At 36.1% G+C, this 20,697-nt stretch overlaps 1 protein-coding gene across 1 annotated transcript in view; it reads right to left on the bottom strand.

The window, feature by feature from the left end:
* Positions 1 to 19,326, bottom strand: part of LOC142339556 (uncharacterized) — a 51,791-nt gene extending 32,465 nt beyond the window's left edge. The window contains exons 1-10 of the mRNA XM_075389687.1: positions 19,147 to 19,326; positions 18,899 to 19,064; positions 18,669 to 18,817; positions 12,313 to 12,474; positions 11,094 to 11,243; positions 5,780 to 5,858; positions 4,283 to 4,422; positions 3,792 to 4,025; positions 2,578 to 2,821; positions 1,940 to 2,078 (exon numbers count right to left, since the gene is read on the bottom strand). Of these exons, the coding sequence (XP_075245802.1) occupies positions 1,940 to 2,078; positions 2,578 to 2,821; positions 3,792 to 4,025; positions 4,283 to 4,422; positions 5,780 to 5,858; positions 11,094 to 11,243; positions 12,313 to 12,474; positions 18,669 to 18,817; positions 18,899 to 19,064; positions 19,147 to 19,298 (1,615 nt within the window). The 5' untranslated portion in view covers positions 19,299 to 19,326. The remainder of the gene's footprint in view (positions 1 to 1,939; positions 2,079 to 2,577; positions 2,822 to 3,791; positions 4,026 to 4,282; positions 4,423 to 5,779; positions 5,859 to 11,093; positions 11,244 to 12,312; positions 12,475 to 18,668; positions 18,818 to 18,898; positions 19,065 to 19,146) is intronic.
* Positions 19,327 to 20,697: the final 1,371 nt, after the last annotated feature.

Below are 20,697 nucleotides of genomic sequence, written 5' to 3'. Positions count from 1 at the left end.
AAAACAGTAAAAACCAAAGTGAAATTGCCGCATGCGAACGAAAAACCACTAACGAGAACGCGAATTTTTGTTCAAACAATTTTTTCTCACTACCTTAAAATAAGAGCAAAAAAATTTCACGCCGCAAAACCACTCGCTTTTTCGCTCCATTTCCCGTTTCGGAGTGACCAAAATCACTATTCCAATTTGACTTCAAAAACCATGAAAATGTGCGAACAGAATTTCGAAAAAAGACAGCGCCACAATACAATTCAAATTCTCTGAATTGTAAAAAAGGAGAGCGCCTAAATAATCGCCGAATAATAGCCGATGACAGGCTGACGGCGGATATTAAACATGACAAGTCCTGAACTACAAACATGCCCAGCAGATTGCCGGAAAATAGCCGCCTATAACACCATATTCCCATAACCACGATGGGGATTGAAAGAAGGGAAAAACTAATGAAAAAAATGACTTTAGTACAGAAACAATTCTAAAGTGCGAACTATTTTGATGTCATTTTGGAGTAACATACTCCTGTTTCGCAGTGAGACGACACAGGAGCTAGTATCAATACCAATAAGCATTAGAGATGGTAACTACGAACAAAATTCGAGTAACGGGCATCTAAAATCGGGCTTTATGGGTTTATCCCATTTCTATTTCTGATTTCGTTTTTTTGATACTGACTCTGTTCATTTTGAATTGCTTTGCTGAGCAACTGCTGTCTAAAAAAACTTTAAGCAGAAAGAGAGACGAATGAAACTAGCCTAGAGAAGTAAAAAAAAATGTTGAATACGCTGTGAACTAAGGTAAAGCGAAAACAATTTAGTACAACTAAGTGAAAATAGGAGCGATATAATAGCCGGCTGAGAAACTGAGGCGGGTATTAATTTAAAAAATATTCATCGACCAACATTAGGGGGTGGGGTGAGCTGAGTGGCAGTCGCAGGGGGGGGGGGGCGGCGTGTGTCGTCAAGCGTGCAGTTTTAGGAATAATTTAAGACAAGAGGCCCAAACCTCCAGGTGAAGGAGGGTGGCCGGGTTGAGTGCAGGGGAGGCTGATGGCGGGGGTCAAAACTTAACAAAGTTTGAGTGAATTGCGTAAATACTAAGAAAATAGTAAGGTTTTCAGACTAACAGCCCTTGGGCTCTTACTTATTTATCCCGTTTTTGAGGGCGAAAAGTTAAAACCCTACGACGAAAAAATCGTTTCAGCAAAAAATGCATTAAAAACAACAGAATTATTATAATTGCTACGAATTTCGTCTGAGAGCAATTAAATATAGAAATGTTATGTCAAAAAATTATTCGGAGTCAAAAAGCATTTGACTCAATACCGCACATGAACAGCACTACTTTTGCTGGATAAAAATGGTTCTGAAAGTCAAACTTACTTTCACTAAGTAAAAATACCGCCTGAAAAAATAGATAGTTGCTCCTGTTTTAAAAACCCGAGGAAAACCAATAATATCTGAGCCGTAAAAACCAAGAGTAGGCACAAGTTACAGCATCGAAGCATTAATAGACTTTAGTTTTTTTCAGTTCTTGTAAATCAGCTAGTTCAACTGGTGATTTCAGAAGTCACCAAAAATTGTTGTCGAAGACTGTTTTGCATATTCGGATAAATGGCCTCAAACTTCAGAACCATTCTTGATACCTCAAGGACTAATGACAGACTTTGCTTGAGCTAAGATTTGCCTTCGCTTCAAATTTTGCCGGTACACATATCAGATCGCACAAACAGAATTATTTCACCAACTATTGAGACGATTCCATCTCGCCATCGCGGCTAATATATCAATAAGGTGCTGAAATATTTCGTTTGGATTTAAATATTCGTTGGTTAGAAAATTGGACGCCCGAAGTTGTTCAAAAAGAGCAATAACGAGTCGGTTGAGTAGGTGATGAGTTCATTTAAAACATTCGCGCAGTGAGATATGAAACAGACACTTACCAGTTCGTTTACTTCTGTCTTTCTCCTCGGGAGAAGATGAACTGAATGATGCCTTGAGATTATTGAGAGGTTTCCTCTCCCCTTGTGTGGTTCCCACTCTCTTCACAGCCAAAGAGTCTGGTGACGGAATGCGAGTAGGCTGAAATTTGAAACAATTATAAATTTCGGTTCCACCCAATTCGGTTGCGCTAACGAAAAAGATCCAATAACTCAAACTCAAGAATTACTCACGAGTAAAATTCACAAATAATGTTACTAACAGATCAGAACTGTATTCAAATCTTTCACTAAAAACGCGTAAGTACGTCTAAATTACACACACGAGACTAATGCTTGTTTTAGTCCATTAATCGGTACGTCACAAATTATATTCTTGATTGATTTTGTATTGATTTCCACAATAGTACTTTCAAAATAGTGAAATTCAAAATCCGGTCAGTTCAATGTCTTACTGCATCTATACTCATTTACCGCTAACCCCATCACCCTCATTGTCGTCTATGACATTCTCCCAACTGCCCAGAATCGCCCCTCCTCCATTTCAAACAATGAATTATGAGTAGTTATAAAAGCATGTTTCTAAGCTAAGAGATACTACATGTACCACGGTCTGTAGAGTCAGAACAGTTTTGTTTTACCTTCGGCATCACAGGTCCCTCATACTGTCCAGAAGTAGCCATTGATGTAACTCCTGGTTTTTGGGACAGATGAGGTGGTTGCTTAGAGGAACTTTCAGGTAGAGTGGCAGGGAATCGTTTGCTTCCCACAGCACGTGAATGAGGCTGCATGGCGATGGAAGTAGCCGCATCCTGACTGTGGTAGAGTCTCTTCACATTGTCCCTGTGTTTGTAGTTCTCTAGCCAAGTGTTCTTTGTAGCTTCCCTAGAAAACAACAGATGAATAGTGGCTGTATAGGTAACGTCACTGAGAACTCCAGGCGTTTATCGAGAAACAATTAGCGGTTCGAAATTCTCAGCCAGAATTTTATGGGACTTCTACATGCATCCATGACTTCTCCTGGGAACATACATCCAAACACGCAAGATGCAAATTTCAAAATACCAAAATTTCATGGAAATCAACTTCTGGCTATGCATATAGAAACTTGAATTCTAACATCTGGCACTGCAGAGTTGGACATTTTAAAACTTAACACGTGCGTGCTTTAATTATTGTTCCGATGTTTACTTTTACTATTTCCTTTTAGCTCACAATAAAATTGGTTTCTCGGCATACGATTGCTCGTTCGATGAAAATACACCAATTATTGCAATAGGATAGCATGATTTTTGCGTACAAACTTGAAAACGTTCGTTCTTATTCCTGAAACTCAACGAATGTGACCAGCAATCTTAAAACCCTAAAATTCTTTCACAATTTTGCCTCCTTACTAAAAAATTACTAAAAAGCTCAAGATAAAATTGCTCCAGGTGCATTTCAAGTACTCTAGTACTACAAAGCTTGGTTTCTTAAATGTAAACGAACCCGTTGATATCTGAAACGCAGTTCCATCAAATTTTGACAAGCAATTAGGCTAATTGTAACGGCAGATCTTCATGGTCTCCTTTTTGTCCGCATTGTTTCCATTATTTCTTCGGTTTTTCTTAAATGGTAACACGTTTGTTGCATAGTGTTTAAAATAAGTTATATGTAGGCGACTATAAACTTAAAACCACAAATATCAGACAAATTGCTCTCGAACGACAAGCGGGGATCTTTTTAATGCAGTGTGAGAATGTTCCAGAATAAAAATGGTCAAACGAAAATGTTGCATACATGACTACACTAACAGATTCGGTCATCGAGAGCAATTCAAGGAAAAGTTTTATTCTTCCTTAATAAAGATTATAACCTGATCAACAATTCCTCTTCGAGTTGCTTCTGTTTCTTCCTCTCAGCTGCCAACTCAGCTGCAGTTTTGACCTCAGCACCCCCTTCTTGCTTAACCACAGTCCTGGCAACTAGGGTCTCATCCTGGCCATCATCACCCGCACCCAAAGTCCCTTCATCCACTCCACCCATGTAGTCCTGCAGCTGACTAGATACTATGAAACCCTCGGGTGTAACTTCTGCGCCAGGCGGAACCCTGCAATATATGTCCGATATGTTTCAGATATGCAATCCCCAAAATAGCTCCCAAGGAGTACGTTTTTGTACATTAATATTTTTGCTGCCAATTGGATAATGATTGAGTTTTAATACTTATTTCAACTCACATTCTTTGCAACTATTGTGAGTTACAATATTAATTTTCAACTTAAAATTTTTTCAACAAACTTTCTTTTTTCAAAACCTTATTACATGAACAAATCATATTCACATTGTATCAAAGATATAACTAACTCAACAGAAAGCTCTTGCTCGTAATTTGTACGGTGCACAGTATCGTTGGTGTTGTTAGGTAGAGATGGTTCCTGGTCAAGAATATTCTTGGCAATCTCAATCGCATGCACCCACTCCTCTGACACCCTCTTCTTCATTTTCTACAAATGACCCAACGAGACTCAACGAAAACATCATTGTAATAATTTTATGGAACGTTGCTTTGAACCAGTTTCAATAATTGCGGCTTTTGCTTATACTCAGCATAACAGCATTAGGTCACTGTGCCTCTTCGAAGCTGCCCTTATTATTATTCCCACATTTCAGACTTCTTCTCGAATATTGCTCTTTTTGGTGACCTTGGCCACTTTTTGCGTTCCAAAATATCACGTGGTACCATCACTGCAGCTTTGTTTATCAAGAGTTTAGTTTATTTGAAAATGACACCATCGATATGTTCAAATTCGGAAGTGAAATTACAATCTTTCTCCTCTGTTTTACGACCAGATTGGCTTTAGTTCCTTTCACCTTGATTCCTTAAACGCCCCATGTTTTAACATCGTCCTGTCACCCTTACCGTATTTCAACACGCAAAATTTGCACCCGAAAACTCTTTCGTTAAACCTTCCGAATCTCTAAATTTGAGTATTCGTCCCCGAGCTGTCTACCCAAACCCTGCGTAACCTTTATTTTGAATTTAAAGTGTACCAACTATTTCAGCAATTAAAATCGGGGTCGAATGATCGGGGGTGGAACTAACAGGTATGAAGAAGCGGACACTGCGTTATTTGTCGAGATCTCGAGCACGAGAAACAAGTGCATTTCGATTCAATTATGGTATTAAGAAGTATTCTTGTTACTCGTACTAGTTAATAAATAGTATAATATTTAATTTCAATAACGTAAGTAGGTAGAAAATCAAACGTAGCCGGCAGATTGCCAGAAAATAGCCGCGATAGACGCTTGTGGCCTACCATGAATTGAAACAACTAAAGAAATAAGATAGACAGATCGACCACCAGTCCTTTAATAGACCACTAGACTTTTTGGGTTAGATTAGGACTGTCATTTTCATGAGACACATTTGCTCTACAAGGAAAAAGCCCTAATGGAGCTTTTTCAAAATTAATATTCGATATTATACTCAAGACTCTATTATTCAGTAATAAGGGCATATAAGTTTGGCACTACTTAGATGCACACTATTGACCTTTAATTAGTAAATGTTCATAAAATTTAAAGTTCCATAAGTGAGTTCAGAAGTCATTTTTTTGAGTGAGGTAAGTCACGCAATGACCTAAAAGCAGAAATGAAGTCACGAACACAAATTTTAACTGCAAAGCAGTAGAAGTCACTGAAGTCATTGAAAAAGTCAATTCCAAGAAGTCAGGGTAAGACGAAACAAAAGTCTGTTAGACGAAAAAAAATTAGGAGCGCAATAATAGCCGCCTGGAATTGCTGGCGCCGCTATTAATAAGATAACGTACGTGTATCATATTGTAGTTAGTGAGTACATACCTGTAAGTGGTTGCTGATAAACGTGTCTCTTAGCACCTGAGCAGCACTATACCTCTTCTTCTGATTCCTGTTTACCAATCTGAAAAAAAAACAGTTCACACTGTACCTTAACACAACATGACTCACTCAAGATGAAATGTTAATGCGTAGTATGCTTATTCGTATATGTTGATGTCAACATATATATAATCGAAGTAAAACCAGCCAAATCGTCTCCAAACAAACCTATTAACACAACGAATTTCTCTCACACGGCTGTCGAGAAATTGCTCACTTTGGTGGCTCTAGCAGCTAGCTAAAGCTGAGGAAGGCACAGACTTGAGACTCTCATGCTTCAGCAGTTTATCCCATTTCTCCAGATGAAAAGTCAAATCATTCACAAGACAAAAGACCAGACCAAAAACCGCATGAGAGAAGACTCTAGTAAAAAACCACACCCGGCGGTTTGCCAGAAAAAAGCCGCCATTGATTCCCATAAAAACGATTGGGATTGAAGGAACAGAAAAAACAATTGAAATGATTGTTGAACAAAAACATTTTTAAAGCGCGAACTGGTTTGATTGAATTTCGTAATTAGACATAACCCTCTTTTTAATGAGAGGATACAGGGCTAATCTCAACGCCAAAAAGCATTAGAGATGTTAACTAAGACTTATTAGAACAAAGTTCAAGAAGCGGGAATCTAAACTTCGTCTATGGGTTTATCCCATTTCTATTTTTCAATACGGATTCTGTTCATTTTATATTGCTATGCTGAGCAACTAGCAACTGTAGTTGAAAATCACTTTCAGAAGAGTGAGTGAAGAATGAAATTCGCCTAGAGAGTTGAAAAAGATGTCAAGGAAAATAACTAAAAGGCGATAAGATGAGGTAGAGCGAAACGATTCTTATTCGACAAAGAAATTTAAAAAGCAATTTAAAAAGAAATTTAAAAAGCTATAATAGCCGGCTGAGATGAGAGCGGCCATTAAAAATTCAAAACTTCATTTGAAACCAAAAAACTAGACCACTAAATAACTTAGAATAGACATTGAGAGCCATTTAGAAAAACTGCCGCAAATGAAAAAATTACTTTGAAACAAACAAAAATATAATAAACTTTACGCCGCTAACCGCTAAAGTAGCCGCTTTTTCTCTCCAGTTGCGACTTTGCCTTGATCAAAATCGCAGTCATTTGACAAAAATCAAAACTCGCATGCAGATCTTAAAGACATAGCTGTATTCTGAACAATTCAGGAGTAAAACAAATACATTTTTCAGAAGTAAATTAAGAAATACACTACGAATTGACTAAGAAGAAACATAAGTCAAGTACGTTTTAAAAAAAAACACCACGGAGAACGCGGATACTATCCAAACACCGTTTTGCCACTACTTAATTATTTTAAAAATTCCGCCTCAAAACTACTCGCGTTTTTGCTCCACTTCCTGTTTCGCTGAAATCATAATCACGAATCAAAAAAGATGTCAAAAACCAGAATGTGAAAACAGATCTTTAAAAACCAGAGCCGATAGAATTTTGAAAAAAAAAACTGAAGTCCGTCTCCGCTAAAAAAATCAACCTTTCGAAATAACCTCTGACCACTAAACCAACACATGAAACCGAAGAAACTTCATGTGAAAAATGAAAATAGTCAAAAATTTATTTAAAGAACCAATGTACTAAGGAGATAAAAGAAAAACGAAATGCTTTTCATCATCCAGTTGAACAACAATTTTAGGAAAGACATATAAGACCCATAAAGTTTTTTAAAGCCGAACAAGAACTGAATGAAAAAGCCAAACGTTACCAAAAAGGTTTTCACGGATAAGTTTTCCCACATCTCAATTGTTCGGTCACTTGAAAACAGGTATAGAAATCAAACGCTTAAAAAAGATTAAGAACCGCCCATTACACAATGAGACTGTCTCCACAAAACAGCTTCGGTCAATCGCATACGTAGAGACTAGTAAGGCGCACGGCTTTAAAAGCGCTGCTCAGCCCCTTATTGCCTTCTGGACTTCACCTATTTATCCTCACTTGACCTTATCTCTGAATTAAAGAAAAGTCGATTTGAGATTGAGGGAGTTTTTTGAAGTTCAAGTAAATCACGTGTGATCAAAAACTTAATCACCCGATAAACAAAAAACTCACTCCACTAAGTGAAAATGACGTCACGCACGCAATTCAGTGGAAGTTGCAAGTACGAATGACCAAAAGCAGGCTTGAAGCGACTGTGACATCATATGGGCGTAACAATCTTGACAAAAAAAACAACCCGAAAAAATCCGGAAGCAAATCTTCGCAAAAACCGTGCTCGCAGTCAAAAGCATTAAAAAACAGTCACTCTTTACCTCACCAGATTCAATCAAATTTGGTAAAATTTACACCACTCTCAACGAGAAAGATTTAATCATTGATATCATTGAAGTTAAAGTTAAAACAATTACAACATCAACCAAAAACAATGAAAAAAAAAGCAGCAACGTTTTGAAACAGACATAATTTTAAATAAAAAAAAACAAGTCTTGATATCTAAAAACTTCATTTTATAAAATTGGTAACGTTGAAGAATTCTTAGGACGGTCAAATACTGAAGGATCAAAAAAACAAACACGGCTAAAACTTGCTATCAAATAACGATTGAAAATGGTCTTAAAAATCTAGAACTCCACAATGAACTCTGCCACCAAAAAAACAATGTGAAAGCGTAAAGCAGATATTCTGCAAAATAATACTAACACTTTGGACTCAAGAAAACACAAAATTATAGCACACAGTTCACAGCAAGTAGGACAAAATATATATATATATATATATATATATATATATATATATATATATATATATATATATATACTACTTCTCGCTTGTTGGAGATATCACAGACAAAATGAGTTCCAACTACTGAAAAAATTAAATTAATCATACAAAAACAAAGGAAGAACAATACTCAAAGGCAAAAGATATTTGCAGAAAATAATCATTAGTCAAAACTTTCAAATGAAACTCCAGTAAACTCTCAAAAGACCTCAAGAGCTGCATTATATTAAATGAAATAAAACTGAAAACAAACGATTAAAAAATTATCTACACTTGATTTTTGAAAGCTAAAAATCAATATGAAAAAAAATGAAAAATAAATTTCAAAATTTAGATTTCGATGCTTATAAATACTACATAGCCATCCTCCCGTGCAGATAGAAAACAAGTGAAAGCAGTTCAAAGATTCGAAGCAATTAAACATCTTGAAAATTGCACTTAAAATCTTTTTACAGAATTTTAAAGACTCACTTTTAAAAAAAAGATCAGACTTTTCCTAGAAAATGAAACCAAAATACAAACAAAAAACAAATTGGACAAAAACAGCAAAAATTACATTTTCATGTATACAAGTTTTATTGAAAACAAAGATATTTCACGTAAAAAAGAGGCGTAAAAATGCGCGAATTATCAAGCAGAAGTTACCATATAAACTGATTTTGAAAAATAAGGCTGCTTAAAATCCAACAAGGAGGCTCGGTAATGTGCGTACGAACATAAGGTTCCCACCCCGCTCATCCACATTCCTGACATAATTGGCTACCAAATGATGAAGACAGAAAACTTTCGAAAAAATACACATCCTTCCATAAACAACGGAGTACAATAATTCCACCCTAAAGGGCCGATAAACGTTGTTGATAATAGGACTACTAAAAAGGACAAAAAAAATCAAACAAACATTATTTACGACCAAAACTCGATGCCTATAATAAATAGAATCATAACAAAATAATCAAACTCGCAAGATATAAAACCTGAAGGAAACAAAGAGCTACAAAAAAGATAACAAATGAAAGCAAAATTCAAGAAGTACACAAAAACTCTTTTACGAAAACAATTGGTCAGAGCTATAAAAATCAAGAGCTTAACTCTGAAACCGTAATGTAATCTCTTTGGTCCTCATTTTTTGTACATAGTATTTCTCATTAGTTGAGCCCTGCTATGAAATTCTTGTAAGTAAAAAAAATTACATAGAAAACATTTATAAAACGAAATTTTTTTTTTTAAATTCGCGCACTAATAAAATCTAAAAAATTTTTTACGTAAGGATACGTGGCGAGATCAAGATCAGTCCAGATGTTGCCGCGCGTCTAACAAAATACTCATTTCTGCAAATGGTTGCGAAATAAATCAATCTTATAGCAAAATTTTTTAGTGTCAAAAATAAAAATTCATTTTGTATAATAATCGAGTTAAAATTTGCAAAAAAAACTGGCAAAATTATAATTCCAGAAGACTCTCAAAGCGAGTGATTTTACAACTAACTCGTTTGTGAGCTTAAAAGGAATATGGCCGCAGCTTTAAAATATCTAATTCCAGCAAATTTAAAGCAAGTGCGCTAAAAAAGCAAATTCGGTCCCGAAAAAAGTCGTATTTTGAAAAATTTAGCATAAAGTCTTGGCAAAAAAACTCGGATTGAACAATTCAGCAACCCTCCTCTATCTTCAGATATAAAATCAATAACACTACAGTTAACAATTTTAACAAATTTTAGCAAAATTGTCGAAATTTAGGTCAAAAATACCGAAAATGTGAATAAAAGCAGCTGAATTACTAATATTCACAAAACTTTAAAACTCGATAACTCCCTATCAAAAGCAAATAGTGAAAAAATCTTTTTAATTCCATATTCTATCCTGAACGGGCTTTTTAATGATACCACTCACAGTTCTCGACGATGATTATATCGATCGGCCAAAATTGTCTGAACAAAAAAAACCCATTTGAGTATATAGTTCCTCCCCCACTAAAGTGGGTCGGAACAAATATGAAATAAATGAAAATAGCCACAAAATTAACTAAAATTGAGAAATATGCTTTCATTTTACACTTGAAACGCATTGTTTATTTCCACAAAAACCAAATTAAACTTGGCCAATTGGGCGAAAGAACAGCTAAAAGCGGTTATCCATATGCCTTATTCTGTCAGAAACACTTTTCAAAGTCAAAAAGTAACTGACTAAACTCAGCGCATGGTAAAACAATTCTGTCGCTCTTAAAAAATTAAATCACACAGCAAATTTACTCATTTCCGCTTTTAAGTCAAAACTCCGTCTGAACGAATAGTATTTCCGGTAAAAAAAAACTGAAGAAAAGCAATATAGTAAATCTTTCAAATTGTCAAAATACTGCTTTAATCTGTCATAAGTGGATCAGCCCAATTTTTATCCATCGGACTGTTCAAAAATGACGGCAAACGTTTGAAGTCTATTCCAGAACAGAATGAAATGGGCGCCTAATACATACTGATTGTAGCCAGTCTTAAAAATTCAAATACGAAGTAATTACTTCTCGTAAATGTTTTGGATCCCTTTGCTGAAGTGCTCGGGCAGTTTTGGAATTTTGCCCTGGGTGATTTTGTACATGACCGCCATCATGGATTCCCCGTCAAAACAGTGCTCGAAAGTACACAACTCGTACAATATCACTCCCAGAGACCTTAACAGAACATTAGTACCTAAATCTAAATGGATTACCGGAGTCAAGAAGATTGGAACAGTTATATAAGAAAGTTACGTAAGAATTATTAAGAACATGACAACGTGAAATTTTTCATTTAAGAGCTACTACTTAGTTCATAATATGATCTTCGAATCTTGTGTAAGGAAAATTATGCTGACAATTTGATCCGTTGAAGCCCTCACAGTTGAAACGATAGCTAATTTCGGCCACCATTACAATGTTTTTTATGCCCCCATTACAAATTATGTGTTGTTATAAAGCACTTTAATACGTATAAAAGAAAGTACGTGCGCCTAGGGGCGTGAAAGATAAATGTCCACTAAAATGGGTATAGGGAGGACAAAGCAACATATCCCTAATTTCTGCTTAAAATGGTATATCTGATTAAAAAAGTGTAAGTTTTCATCTTAAACCGGAAAGCGTAGATAAGGAGCAAAATCCGCCTATCAAAATGTCACCTTACCGCCAATATGTAATATATGGCACCGAATACTCTTATCAATTATGATCACCTCAATTTTCTGCTCCCCAATAATAAACCAAAATAAATACAGCTAAAGCTGGCTTTTCATAAATTTTAAATGCAGCGTCATGTTCAAGCTAGAACATTGCACGCGTAAACGCGCGCGTTAAGAAGCGAACAGGCTAACAGAACATCAGACGCAAAATTATAGACTCCTGCCTGTTCATTCTACAAATTCTTGCAGATAAGAAGATTTTAAGCATTATAACCCGCAAAATCTTTAATGCACACAAGTGCAAGTTTTGAAAACGCGGAAACTTTGCAGTGCCAGAAGTTCCGATTTGCATAAACTTTCGGCACTTCAAAATTTCAAGTTTTCTGTTTTAAGCAAGGCTACGCGACTCAGTAGAAATCAATTCCAAGTTCTGGCTGAACATCTCGAACCGTTACGCGGTTCTCGATAAACGTCCGAAGTTCTCCAGCAATGTGAAGTATACTATATATCTTTCCTAGCTTTGTCAACTTTGCCAATGAATGAGCTATTATCTATATCTGTACCAGGACACTCAGCTGTTGACTTACCACATGTCTGATTTGGAATCGTACCCCTCGTGTCTCAGGCACTCTGGACTCATGTAGTATGGAGTCCCAATGAAAGTTGAGGCCATGTCTGCAGTGCCCATTAGCACCCGCGAGATCCCGAAGTCACCCAGCTTACATGTGTTGTCCTTCACAAATATATTTCTGAAACATTACAATTTTCCGTCAAATATTTTGAAAGAAAGTAAGATTTCAAAAATTTGGAAATCTTCCAGGCAAGGATATTATTTAAGTGAATTCCAGCTGTAAGTCTACATCTAAAAGATGTTCTTGTTTACACAAATCTGATAACTATTCACATTGATCGTTGATATAATCACTGTGTTAAAAGCAAAAGATCGCAAAAATGCAAACTGGTCGTATTAAAAATCAGAAAGTACCAACGAGCCGAAAACCAATGCTAAAAAGAGAAAAGGTCACTATTTGCACTGATATCTGAAGTTCTTCAGAAAAAAAGTTCTTCAGGCCTCCCGTCAGTTTGAGATTGACAGAAATAAGCGCTGCCAAACAAATATTTACGCAGATCAACAAGACATTGTCTCAACCAAATATTTCCGCAGATCAACAAGATATTGCCTCAAACAAATAATTACGCAGATCAACAAAAAATTGCTTCAAAATCAAAAGGTCTAGAAAAACAAACATAATCGGAAAATAGCAGCCGTTGACGCTCATCGGGATCTTATGTACCTGGTAGTTAGTATTTTAAAATTAGAGATACGGTTGCTTTGGAAAACAGTTTGAGGATTTAAACTTAGATTTTCAGGTTTGAGGGTGGAAAGGGGTTGAGATTATATTGAACGAAGCGGCTCGGTAATTTGCGATCGCACATAAGGTTCCGACCCCGCTCATCCAAAATTTTGGCATAATTGTCTACCAAATGAGGAACAGATGGAAAAACACAAAAAATTCAAGTATTTCTCAAAAAAAAAACTGGTGTATGAACGAAAAGATAGCCTCCAAAGCAAATAACTCAGTGGAGTAACAAATGATGCATTAGATTGATGAAATATGTCGATATTAAGAAAGCGAGCGAAGACGAACGGCAAAATCAAACAACAACAACAACAAACATTAATTACATCAAAAAATTTATGTCGGTTTTAAAAAACAAAACTTAATAACAAAGTCAAAATAGTGTCAGATAAAACTGAAAATAAATAAAATAACTTGTAACTCACCAGAAAAAAAGGTTATTCACCAGTTCATAATAAAGCTTGGTAACAATTAGACAAAAATGAACAGAAACTTTAAAGTTAGAAATATCGCTGAATTTTTAAAAAATTTTTTAAAAAAACAATTAATTTCAAAGTAAGGAAAACCATTAGGAATCAACTAAAATATCCCATAGGTTAACAATTACCAATGCTTCTATAGAAGGGAATTAAGAACTCTTAAAATTAAATTTTTTATGCAGTTACATAAAGAACAGCAAATAGACAACAAACTAAAAAACAATTAAAACTTGACAGAAAATGCATTGGAAGCCGTAAAGCCATACTTTGGCCCCCAAAAAAAGTTTATTTGCACCTTCGTCGAACACCGATAATGTATTATGTGGCCGCTCATTATTGAAAATAAGCAACAATTAGACAAAAAAGAAAAAATGCAAAATTATGTAATACTCGTTTTTTTCGAAAAAAATTTATTTCCAAAGACATAAAAGCCATTATTTACAAAATGAAAAAATTAAATAGATTCGTTTATTCTTCCAAAAGAAGTCCTCGAGACCTGCAATTATCCAGAACAAGTCTTACGTCTACAAAAGAACGTCAAATATGACAAAAATCAAAAATTAATTTACTTTTTTGTGAAAAACCCGTGTCGGAGCCAGTAAACTCACAACGAATTCTTTAAAAACATTAAATTTGGTGACATCAATCCCTTTTGACACCTTCCCTTGACAAAAATCATGTCATATTTAACCTTTAATTAACGAGACCAGGTAACAAACAGACAATAAAAGGAACAAAATTGCGAAGTTGAAATGTTTTTTTTTTCATTTTGGAAAAAACAATTGTTTTCACAGTCATGAAAGCCATTATCTATCTTCTAATATAAGAACATCGGCTCATCAACTCTTCCAGGAAAATCCAATCAAACCGGGTCATTGTACAGGAAATTAAATACGACTAAAAAGACAAAGTAAAAACGACAGTTGAAGACAAAATTGAAAAATTCAATTAAATTCTTCGAGAAAGTACTGTCGAAGCGGTAAAGAACCACAATCTATATCTTTAATGATTTAATTATCAATTGTGTTATGTGTTATTTTGAACGCGAAAATGTGATATATGAACTGACAATAACGTGATAATTTGACAAAACTAGAAAACATGAAAAATGGGCATATACATAAAAATTTTTTTTAAAAAAAGTGTGAAATCTAGTAGTATCAAAGCCAGAATACCATACCTTAATGCGTAAAACCACAATACAGACTAAATTTGGATCCAGCAGAATGAAGGAGCACTATTGGATTGCTGACACTAAGCTACAAGTTGACCAAATTAAGAGAAAAATGGAGGCAAAGTTCAATAAGCCATTTTTTATTTAAAAATCAAATATATTAAAAGTCAAAACGACCATAAGCTTTCAAGCAATCAACTAAATAAATTAATTTCGAGATAATTAGGAAGATAATGGGACCTATCACTAGTGAGCTTTGATTTGAAGATGTTCTCTTAATTAATTAATATAAAAAAGATCGAATTTTTTTAATAAAAAACCGACTGACGACAATCCGAATTATTTTTGGATTGTAACGGTCCAAGATTGGTACAAAACTAGTCCTGCTAATGCTTATTGTCCATTAGGAATATTGAATTTTTGGAATGTCATTGATATAGATATTTTGTTAGTTAAAAAATCAAAAATAAATGCTGCGTTTTTGATAATCAACGAATAAAGTTAGCAAAAAACGGCAAATTTTTTATTTACAGAGCACTCTCGACGGAATTTGAAGTGCAATTAGCCCCCTTTTCAGCCTGCAAAGATTGTGTTAGTGGTGTTTGGGTGTGCACTTCCTTCAAATTGAATCAGAGTGGACTAAAGAAACTTATTTCGTGCTGATTTTGATGAAAAAGTCTGAATTTTGTGAAATATTTAGCCGGAATTTGTGACAAAAAAATTCAATGAAAATAGCCGACAATTTATTTTGTCTTTAAACGTAAAATCACCAAAATTTTCTTGAAAATTTCAATAAATTTAATCAAAATTGGCGAAATTTTAGTCAAGAATTCCGAAAAAATGTGAATGAAATCAATGGAATTCACTCTATTTTCTCGAAAGTTTACACCTCGATATCTCCCTGTCAAAAACGAAAAATTAAAAAAATCTTTTTTCCATATTCTACGCTGGACAAGCTTTCTAATGATACCAGTCTCAACTCTCCACGATGAATATATCGATCGGCCAAAATTGACTGAACAAAACCCATTTGAGTATATAGTTCCTCCCCCCTCAAGAGGGGTCGGAACAAATATTGCGGTCAAACGAGTCGGGGCGAAATCAAGTCAAACCCCTCGAAAATCTAAACACCGAATAACATCTCATTCAATAAAGCCACCCTGAAGGTCCTGAACTCATCTTGTAATTATAGTGCGAACTCTGAAAGATGTTGACTATATTTAAAATTATTCTCATAAGGAAAATAAAAATAACAATTTATTTTCCTGGGAATTTGTGCACTATTGTGCTCCTGTTACTGTTGAAATTGTGACATTTGGGGCAGTCGTTTTTCCAATCTAAATCATATATTCCGAAAGAAAAAAAAACAGCTCACTATAAGAGCAAAAATGAATGGCCATTTAATTATTTTCAGCTACAGTGAAAAATAGCTTCAACAGCCTACGGGTTCTCTGACGTACGTTAACAAAAAATGTCGTTTGCACGGATTCTGGGCCACATAAAGCATTTGATTTTTGAGCTATTTTAAGCAGTTTGCTTTTTCAAAATTATGTTAGATTGTCTGTATTCACAAATTTTTTTACTGTTTGTGGGGAGCTTATGGACTCCCATAAGCTTCACTATGCGTTTTGATGACACTTTGAAGTTTGAAATCATATTTTTGTTGAAAAAATAGTTAGAAATTTTCTGTCACCTTAGTGTTCTCGGTGAAATTGTGGTTTTTTTTTCATTGAAAGACACTTGAATATTCCGCAGGCCATTTTCTGCGGAAACTAAATTTCTTTAGTTCCTTGAATTTTTGATATTGGTTTTCATATTAGGTTCAATTGCTTTTTTTTTATTGAAAGAAGACGTTTGAATATTTGATAGAATTAACATTTTGTTAGTTTTCCCTACTGTTTGCATTGTTTTCCTTTCTGGGCGTTCGACGTTAACTTTTTTATGTGCTATAGCAATAGCCACTGTCAAAGCAATAGCCAAGTAAAAACAAAGCTCGTCGACCACAATTTTCCGTAAAACTATTCTCATGCATTGAGCTTTTGTGGTCAATTACAGCACAGCAACTCAAAAGTAAAATGTGCGCATGTTCTGATCAGACTTTCAAGACAGTAGGTAGCGCCAGATGAGACCATACAGGCTCTGTACGTAGCCTTGATTAGACTATCCAGACAGTATCGAGTGACCTGACTAGACCGTGCAGACTCTGGAGGGGGTCCTGATTAAACTATTCACCCCATAGTAGTAGTAGCAGTACTGGCTTCTGAGTACAAATCCACGTATAATTCACTCTAAAAGTTTAAATTTAGCAGAAGTTTTGATGTTTAGAGTTTGGACATTGGGCTGCTGTTTCCACAGAGGCATAAAATGGGTCATGAGCAGGAATCATTTTTATTGTACTGTAGAAAAATTTGCCAATATATATCGTTGAGAGTTTCCTTGTTGATATTGTCGGCGTTGGATAGTAGAGTACGCCACAAGATGTTCAACAAGTGTAGTGTACGTTCAAATAGGTTGCAATCTGCTTTCTTTAGTCTTCGTTTTTTCACTGCGAACTCGTTTTTGGAGCCTTGTCTCCTCTTGTTACAATCCCTCGTTCTTGTTCAGAAAAGTCGTATTTGTTCGCGAGTATATAAGTCTCTTTGTATGTCTTGTCTGATGGGTAATTCATAATCCACAAGGCAGCTTTTCTTGATAGCCTTTCTAGCACTTATATATCTCCCTTACTGGCGTAGACAACTTGGGATGCGTAGCCTACGACAGGAAGAACGTAGCTAGTACAGGCGTTCAATTTGGTTTTCCAGCTTGCAATTTTTGAGACAGTACGTTTGAAGAAATAGAACGCTCGCCAAGCCTTGTTGAGTCGAGTGTTACAATTCAAACTCTGCGTCGGATTAATGCTCATCAAACACCAGGGTCAAGCTGCTGCTAGCTGAGGCTAGAGCTGTTCCATTGAGGCTACCTTCAAAACTTCCTCGGAGGCTCAGGCCACCACATTTTTTGTCATTGAGATTATGTCATTTTCTATACTCCATTTGATGATTTGATTTATGTCATGTGGTAGGTGTGCAGCTGAGGTTGAAAATAATTTGAATTCGTCTGCATATGCATGAGGAGTGGTGAGGGTTACTACATTACACAGGGCGTTCACATAAACGATAAAGAACAGGGGACCCAGTATAGACCCTTGTGGAACACCACTGGTGACAGGAATGTATGGCGACGAGTCGTCGCATATCTTTACGCGTTGAAATCTATGCGACATGTAATTACCTATCATGTTAAGTAGTTTTACTCCTAGTCCGTGCTTGGACAGTTTGTCGAGAAGTTTTTGTTGAGGAACTGAGTCGAAAACCTTTCGGAAATCGAGATAGGACATAAAATTCGCCATTTTCTTGGGAATCTTAGTAATTGTGAAGTTCGTCAACAAAATGGAGATGTAGTACTGCCGCGTGGTTCTTTCGAAAACCAAACTGTGCGTTGTTTAAGTTTGTGGACAGGAAGTTGCATATTTTGTTGAAGACAACTCACACACAACTCGAAAACCTAACTGTGCGTTGTTTAAGTTTGTGGACAGGAAGTTGCATATTTTGTTGAAGACAACTCATAGTTTGTTGAAGAATTTGGATATGGATAGTGGACAGACTGTCGCGGAGCGGTCGAGGTTTACCCCCCCCCCCCCCTCATCCTGATTAGGGACGGCTTGGGTCGCGCACTTCATCCTGGGAAGTAAGTCAAAAAATAACCTAGACAAAACACTGGCAGTTACTAGTAACGTGATTAATGAGACTTGTTTTTTTTTCATTTTGACGCAACTTAAAATTTTGAGATAAGTCGCAACAAATTTGCGTCTATTGACATTTTTAACAACAAGCGGGGTCAGCTAATGGTGTTTCCACACACTCCCAGTACTATAAAAAGAACATACTAACCTAGGTTTAAGATCACGATGCAGAATCTGTTTCTGGTGCATATATCGCGTGGCAAGAACGACTTGGCAGAAGTAATCTAAGATCTCTACTTCACTAAAATGTGTTCCTTCCTTCTTCGCCTTCTCGATTAATAAGCCAAGGTCACCACCCTAAAATAATGTTTTCAATACCAGTAATTCAATTACGTTAACTATGACAGAGAACACCGACGGAAACAAAATAAAGCTCACATTGCAATATTCCGAGATAATGCAGAAGAAATCCTTGTCCAGGAAATTATTAAAGCATTTCACCACTCCAATATGGTCGAGTTTGGCTTGTAATTTAGCCTCTCTCATGGCGTCTATTGTTTCATCAGGAGGCATTTCACCTACGTGAATCTCTTTCAAAACTTTGCTGAAATAACAAAGGAACCATAAGACTCCCTGGCTAAATTTTAAGATATACCTGATAAAATTGAAAATGTAGCTACACTAACAACTTCTCCTCTGTATATAGACTCTGATCATCTTCCACGAGATATACTGTGCCATACTGTCCCTGGCCCAACTTTTTGCTCAGCAAATACCGGTTCGCGACTATTCTATTGGCAGTTGCTTCTTTTTGTGCAACGCCGCGCGAAATGACCATTGTTGGTATTTAAACAATGCGGCCTGAAATCTTGCACAATAACAGACTTCCAGATTGATTTAGAAACTAAAGGTCCCTATTTCATGGGGTGGGGGCTATACTGGGAAAGAGCCCTATTCGCCCCCCCCCCCCGTGTTTTTATTACCACCAGTTAAAAATTTTGTATTGTTATATAGCATGTCACTGTGAAAATAATGCATGTGCGCCTGGGGGTCATAAAAAATATATTCCCACTAAGATGGGGGGGGGGGGCGGGACAGAATAGATCCTGTGTTTCAAACCTCTTTTCAGTAGATGTATTGCACTGTCAAAAAAGATCAGTTAAAAGAAAGCCCCTCCCCTAAAAGGGTAGCCGGAGGCAGAGTATGGAGCAACGCAAAAGCTTGAAACTTATTTTTGTCCTAATATAAATGATCACGTCCAAATATAAATCTTCTTTCTTATCGCTGATCATAGAAGCCAATCTCTATGTGGCCTTTGATGCTGACGGACCGGCTCCTGTGGTACCTAAGATTGACGTAAATGTGGCTTTCTCGACTTCAATTATCCTTGGCTCGTATTTCAGCTTCTTATGAGCTCGTGATATTTGTAGGAATCCTGTATACTTCTTGTGCAACTCTTGGCAGACGGATTGAGCACTTTCACAATAAAGAATATTCTGCTGAAACGTGATTCGAAGAAGCCATTTGCTTTGATATCTAGTCAAGCTTCGTCATCAGTAGAGATACTTCCATCTGCGAAGACTGTACCTTGCTAAGTCTGAAGACCGGGCTCTACTTCGACATCTTCGCAGACTTCGTTGAGCAAAGGAGTCACTGAGGTCATTGTGTCTGATGTTTGATGGCCACATTAAAATCTCTCGACATGCGAATTTTGATTGCAATTTCAAGGGATACCATAACTAATGGCAATTCCATCTCTGAATTCTACAATTATTAAATCAGAGTGATATCTTTTCAATGCAAGTGCATTTAGCCAGCTTGCTGCCCCTTTTTCTATAGCTAAATATAGAGCCTTTTTCTCATCGTTGAGATCTTTCAGAGTTCACGTTTTCAATCTTAAATCACCTGTGCATGCTATTCTTTTCTAATTTTCTGAACGTTTTTTTTTTCAATCAAATTCTGCATCTCCAGCGTTATAAATCTGTGACGGCTCTCTTATCCGTACCGATCTTTCATATTCGTGGGCCTGGTTTTAATTGAGAAGAATCCACGTTTTTTAAACGGAAGAGAAAATCTTCCGATATTGGTCATTATAAGAGGTATGGCTCAATAAGGAAGGGACATTTTGTCAATTATTTTTTCTGTTTCCCTAAGTAGTGTGTCCGAGTTGGGAGAGGATTCAGCAATAGAAATCAATATATGTTTCAGTTCATTAGGAAATGATTTGTACACAATCA

Source organism: Convolutriloba macropyga, chromosome 5 (assembly GCF_964194025.1).
Source record: "Convolutriloba macropyga chromosome 5, txConMacr16.3, whole genome shotgun sequence".
In the NCBI taxonomy this organism is placed as follows: domain Eukaryota; kingdom Metazoa; phylum Xenacoelomorpha; order Acoela; family Convolutidae; genus Convolutriloba; species Convolutriloba macropyga.
Note: the sequence above shows the minus strand (reverse complement) of the source record. Positions and strands in the feature narration are given on the sequence as shown.